The following is a 6,693-nucleotide window of genomic DNA, read 5'->3' on the forward strand; positions in this document are numbered from 1 at the left end:
CCCCCCTCCCCCCTCCCGCCCAGAACACAAGGAGACTTTGCGTATGCGATCCCTTGCGTTCCGGGCACAAGGCAGTACGATCAGCACACAAGCTGGTGGAAACAAGCCCTCAATCTGCATTTGAACGTTTGTGTTCCTTTCTATTTTCCTAACTCTTGATATTTTTTTATTAGTCTTGTTTTTATTTTTATGTCCGATTAAAAAAAGCCTTTGATTAATTAACTTCACAATGCTTCGTACCAAAACCACAGTTTTAGTGTCATTTTAAACAGAACAACATATATACTTTTCATTCAGCGCAACACTATTAAAAAAACACCCAACTGTTTAAAGAAGGGTTATTGTTTTTGTGTATAGTTACATTTTGTGTATAGATTGATTACAAATGTAAATATTTTTTGCAACACAATATCACCAAAAGAAACCCTTGTTTGTCGTAAAAAAAAAGAAGTAAAGTCTAAAACAAAATACATTATTTTATTATAATGTATTACTTTGTTATCTTAAGTAAAGACAAAGTTATTTCCAAATAAACAGGCCCATAGTAGAAATGCAAACTTTGCACCACTATTAGTTGGTGCAAAGTTTGTCTGAGTTCGCCCGAGCATGTAGAAACGTGTGCCTGACCCGCCCCCACCGACCCCTGGCCCAATCATTTGCACCAGGGGCATTCTCCGCCCCTTTGTAATATGTAGCTGTAGGGTGGGAAATGCCCCTGCCATGACTGCTTGGGCTGGGAGGGGGGCGTCAGTGACTTTGCGTAGGCTTGTGTTTACAACAAGTCCATGCACATCACTAGTGCACGCCATCTTCCCAATAAATAAGTCAATACAACATTCAATTCCAGGTCCTGTGTGACGTTGGGAAGCATGTGCCTATGATTGAGGGCTGGTTTACACTACAGCATCGTACTAAAAGACATTAGATACAAGTGTTTAGCACACGCTATTGCACAGCTTAATGCACTGCAAGCTAAGTGTCCTGCATACTGAATGGCACCCCAGCACGTCTCCCAGTGGACCTGCATTGTGCTGCAGCACACAGTGCCACAAAAGTCTACGTTGCAGTGTTGTGCTGTAAAAAATAGTGCATGCATTTTATTTTCACTGCACGCATGCTATTATGGTACCATGTGTTGTAGCACAGTACAACACACACACTGAGGTGCTCTAGAATGGCATTCAGAATGAATGGGAACACAACACACCAGTGCCCCTATTGTGCACCACATACATGAATACCACGCCTCTAGCGCAATGCTGTAGCCTTTAAATGCTCTCTAGGTGGGGGAGCTTGTGCTGCATTACAGTGAATGACCAAATAATGCAGGCAATGCTCCTGTAGATATGTCACAGCACAAAGCTAAGCAAATGACAATCATTGAAGCATAGGACACTTTTTGCCTCAATAAACCCTCTCAGTCGGAGAGCTTTCCTCGTTCATTGAAAAAGTCAGGGCCTCAGATACACGATATGTAAACTATATAACGACGTGAGATTAAAGAAGAAGAGGAGTGTCCCACGTCCGCTCCAAAGAGCGGGGTTAATTTCTTTTTTACTCTCCCCACTCCTTAGAGCTGGCGGAGGATGCTGTAGCTGTCCCATGGCGGCTCTATACTGAAGGCTGGCCAATCATGTAAGTGCCGATTGCTCAGCTCACGGTCTCTTCTTCCTGCAGAGAGTGTTGACTGTCAGTCACGGCTCCCAGCAGGGATTCCCCCCTCCCCTGTCTGATCCTCCAGCGCTCATTGGAGGGACAGATAGGATAGGGGCCGGGCACAGCTGGCTGTGGTTCCATAGAGGCAGAGCCAGCTGTCAATCAGGCAGCCGGGGTGGATCCTGACAATACGGCTCTGTGCTGTCAGCAGATGGCAAGCATTAGTCCAAAAGACCAAAAGAGAAGTAAAATACTTCTCTTTAACCACTTGCTGTCCGCCCGTTGTAAAAAAAACGGACGGACGGCACTGCTGCACTGGCGGGTTGCCGTCGCCAGACGACATTTTTTTTCTGCGGGCAGAAAAGACCCGACCAATGCAAACACCCGTTAGCGGAAGGGAAGCTTAGGAAGCAGGAGAGGCCCTGATCACGCTCCTCATATAAGGTTAGGGTTGTCATGGAGGGTAACTTCTTCTATAATGAGTATGAATTGCCCAGATTGTTTGACAGGTGTACATTAAAATCCATCCAACTTAGTCCTAATCACAGGAATCCTGCAGAACATGTTCTCTGCGCACAATAACTCATGGTTGGTGCAATCCAAAGTCATGTTAAATGTCACCAACTAGGGCTGCAACCAACTAATTGATAATAATAATACTTGACAACTATTCTCATTATCGATTAGTCGGTTGGATCCCCTAGCTCTGTCCTCCATGCTGGAAGGAGGGCACTGCAAGCAGTGGGCAGGTGCAACAGCCAGCCTGCTATTGGCTATTGCAATTTAATATGGCCAATAGCAGGCCATAGTAGGTAGTGGGTTACACCAACCCACTGCCTGCTGTATTTACATTCAGCTGCCGTCTGCAGAATCTTGCCAGTGGCTGCGGACATTCCCTGACTGAAGCTATTAACGCGCCATGTGCTTACAATACAATTATTAAATAAAAATTATAAAAAAGGTGGGGAAAAAAAGTCATTTTCAGCCTACCAAATGCTGCTGAGGGAGGTGCGTGGTAATGTCATTAATTTCATTGGCATCCCAAACACACCTCCCACCCACAGTGTGATCGCCCGGTAGAGCAATGCTGTGCGTTCCAGTGCAATTGCAAAAAATTGTGCAAGTAGATTTATTCTGAAGTAAACATTATGTTTGTAAAACTGCATTTGTGTATTTTATTTTAAATTAAGGATGGTAATTATTTACATTTTTTTTTATCCAATTAAAAAAAAAAAAAAAAAAGTACCCAACTAATTCGGATATGAAACTTATCATTAGTTGCGGCCCTATCACCAACATACCATCAAGTAGGTGGTTGAACCACCAGCATCTACCAAAAAGTATCGGTAGACTGACTACAAAAAAATAATATATCTATTAGAGCTGCAGCTAACGATTATTTTCAAAATCGGTTAGCCGATTAATAAGGGTGGGGGTGCAGGCTTACCTAAGCAGTCTTCCAACAACTTGTTTCTGAGATCAGGACTGTCTATCGGCAGCCGTCATCCCCTCACACCTGCTCCTCCTTACTTCTTCTCCCCGCGTCCCTGTGCCGATCGTGGATTTGGGCGGGTGGAGGTGCAGCGTGTGGATGCGGGCGGAGGTGGGGAGGAGGTGTGGCGCGCAGCGTGTGTGGAGCCAAGAACGGGGCCAATCAGAAGCCAATTAATCGATTATTGAAAAAGTTGTCAACTTTTTCAATCATCGATTATGTTGATTAGTTGTTGCAGCCCTAATATCTATATAGATTCCATTTCTGATCCCATTAGGAAAACGCTTGGTGCCTGGTCATTATACCGACTCCAGTACCAAACTGTCACACTGGTGTCCTGTGACTCAAAGTACTGAAGCCAGACAAACTGCATTTTCAGAAAGTAATCAACAATGGCAGCTCACATATTTCTCTCATGAACAGTTTACATGACGCTTCTTGTAGCTGAACTGCAAACAAAAGACTACAAAGCAAGCCGTGGTATTTCAAAAAGCAAAGCATTTTACTTCTGCAAATAAGAACCGAATAACATTAACAAACTTATAGACAAGGACACCTCCCGCTGGATGCCAAACAGAAAACAGGAAATACTTCTTGGCAAACAGAATGCAAATGAACTTATCAATAATAAAAGGTAGAAATACATTCCTGAGAGCAGAACAATGGTTCCCTGAAACATTGTTTCCATATTGCCTAAGTACATACGTCGTAGCCTCACTAAGGAGTCCTCAAGAGAAGTATGGTGGACACCTGAGTATCTGAGGAGGTGACAAATATTTGTCGGGACCCAAAAACTCTGGCCAAGGTCCTGAAACATGAAAACATTAGAAATATCCCCTATGTCATCTCATCAATGATAACACACATGGCTGCATCTTTGTCTACCGCTGCCTCTCTGGCTGAACAGGTAGCCTCTGTGGGCGTGTCCTTGTGGTCAGAACAAGGCTCTTCTACACGTTCAGTCTTAACAGTGACGTCGCTGTCAGGCAGGGGCAGATCATCAGGTAACGAGGCCAAACAGTTCTGGATCATCTCTACCACCCTCTCGAGATGCTTCTGGAACCTCTCTGCGGTCTCTAGACGCTGTCTCTTCTGCACCTCCATCATCACCCTCAGGGTCTCGCGGGCTTGGTGGGGTCGGTATTCGTTGATGAGGTGGTGCATGTGAACGAACAGAAGTTTCATATCCTCCAGCTTCTCCTCCCGCTTTATACTTCCGGGACTTCGTATCAAGACGTCCAGTAGGTCCAGGAAGTTGACCAGAATGGACATGTTGAGTTTCCTCAGTTCCTTTTTGTGGTCGAACTGCTGAGGGTGCAGCCGCTCGATGCCCTGGCTCTCCAGGGGGCGGATGATGATGTCATCGCATTGGAACTGGTTACCAAACATCATGTAGCTGTCCTTGACGGGCGCTGGCGGCTTGGGGACCAAACCCTTGCGGACATTTTCGTCAGTGAACTCTTTGATGTACTGCACCGGCGGTAACGGCAAAGCACTCACTTGCTGAGGCTCTCCCATGATGAAGTGTGACCTTGAAGAGAAAATACAAAGCAATCAGATTCACTCTCCACATCGGGGGCAGACAAACTCCAGCCCATCAGGTGTTATGGAACTACAAGTCCCATGAGGCATTGCAAGATTCCCACAGTCACAGGCATGAATCCCAGAGATAGATGCATGATGGGATTGGTAGTTTCAGCACAGCTGGAGTTTGCCCACCGCTGTTCTAACCCTACAAAATTAGTTTTTAGATGACATACACATTAAAAAGGAAACATAGAGAAGAGACATAGATGGCTGCCATTGCTACCTTTTCTGCAAATGCTAATTCCCTGGCTGCCATGTTTACACTCTTGCTTCAATATGTGTGTCCCTTACCTGGGACAAGCATAAAGAAGCCTGATTTTATAGATGGGAATAGTCAAGTCTTACTGAACCCTGCTGGTCATGAGTAATATTCAGACAACTAGTATGCTCACATGAGGATTAGTAATGGCAGCCCTCTCATTTTTTTCCGGTGTCCCTATTTGGGAGAGTGAGCTTCACATTGTCATACAGAATAGGAAGTGAGGGTAACCCCCCTGCCTCCTCCAACAGGGATACACACTAAGGATCAATGCACAAGGGTGGCTAAGCATGTACTACATACATACCAGTGGTGTTAACCCATCAGGACTACAGTCACCCATACAGTGCGACTACAGTCACCCATACAGTGCTTGTAGCGCTCCAGCCATGGTACTACAACTGCCAGCGTGCCCAATGAGCCCCCAGACAGAGACCTGTGCTCTAACAGCGCGTCACATACCTGCAGCCTTAAACCACACACCCGGCTCCCCCTCTTCCACTCTGAGCGGTGACACCTCCCCGGACGTGACGTCACTCTACATTTCACCGCTGAAATCCTGCCCACCTGGGCAAAGCACTTCTGATTGGCTGCAGTGAACAAAGCGTTAGACGTGAGAGGGAGGGCTACAGCGCATGTGCAAGTTCGGCTGCCGCTAGAGGGCGCTGTGTGTACAGTAATGTGCGGGGTTACGTCGAGAGTGAAGGATGGGGGCGAACTGCGTGGGGTAGGATTCTTTACAGGTGGAAAGAAGAATGTATTGTTATCAAAGTAAAATGAGACCGTGAAACCTGAATAAATAAAAGCATAACACCAATGCAACACGTAGTTGTGAATTAGCTGTCTATGGAAGGGGTGCAGGCTGCAGCTATGTCATGGCTTCCAATTGTCCTTAATTTAAAGGGACCGTCCTTCTGTCAGAATCAAGCTCTCTGTTCACCAGGGGTATTGCTAGACATTGGCACCTATGTTACGTCTCCCAGGTCTTTTACTGAGTGCCCATCAATCCTTTAACTTTGGTCATCCATTTTTACCACAGCGCGTTTTAAATTAAGTACTTACCTCACATTTACCTGAACCCCACAAATCATATTTCTTTCACTAAGCAAGGTTAGACCATTGATGAACAATATTATATGCACACTTTTAGAACATAATTTTGTCTATCGGCTTCCATGTGTTGTGGTGCACTGCATTGCTAAAAAGGTCACAGGCGTGCCTTTTTGTGTGTTTTGGAGCATTAGGAAGCCATCTAAATGACAAGACTGGCTTAACGCAACACATATTACTGCACCTCAATGCATAGGCCCTTTCATGTAAATAGGCCCTAAATCCTGGCTCATGTCATTGATGATAGGCACATTGATAGGTGAAAAAACCCACCTGAACCATTTTCCATGATGCACCGCAACACAAAGCATACATGTGAAACAGACCCTTTGGAAACAATGACATGCCAAGTAGCATGTGTTGTGACGCATTATAACATGCACAGCTAAATGACTGCATTCGTGGCTTTTCAAGGCCAGATTTTATAAGAGCCCATTCATGTGACTAGCCTGCCTGCTAAAACGCTCTGACAGGTCTGGTGGTTGTGCAGTGTGATATGATGTCTCAGCCAGGGTTGTCCCTACACTTTTCGCCACCTGAGCCCGGAGGGATGGGGTGCTGGTGGTGCATGCTACCAGAGGAAGAGGAG

General features: G+C 45.6%; 1 protein-coding gene across 1 annotated transcript; it reads right to left on the bottom strand.

The window, feature by feature from the left end:
• Positions 1–3,639: 3,639 nt before the first annotated feature.
• Positions 3,640–5,484, bottom strand: MED7 (mediator complex subunit 7). The gene is made up of 2 exons (XM_018573917.1): positions 5,457–5,484; positions 3,640–4,679 (listed from the first exon to the last, which is right to left on the bottom strand). Exon 2 carries the CDS (start codon positions 4,664–4,666, stop codon positions 3,986–3,988), a length of 681 nt encoding a protein of 226 aa, XP_018429419.1. The 5' UTR covers positions 4,667–4,679; positions 5,457–5,484; the 3' UTR covers positions 3,640–3,985.
• Between the last annotated feature and the right edge of the window lie 1,209 nt (positions 5,485–6,693).

The sequence above is a fragment of the Nanorana parkeri genome, unplaced genomic scaffold (assembly GCF_000935625.1).
Source record: "Nanorana parkeri isolate BGI_ZX_2015 unplaced genomic scaffold, ASM93562v1 scaffold2611, whole genome shotgun sequence".
Lineage (NCBI taxonomy): Eukaryota > Metazoa > Chordata > Amphibia > Anura > Dicroglossidae > Nanorana > Nanorana parkeri.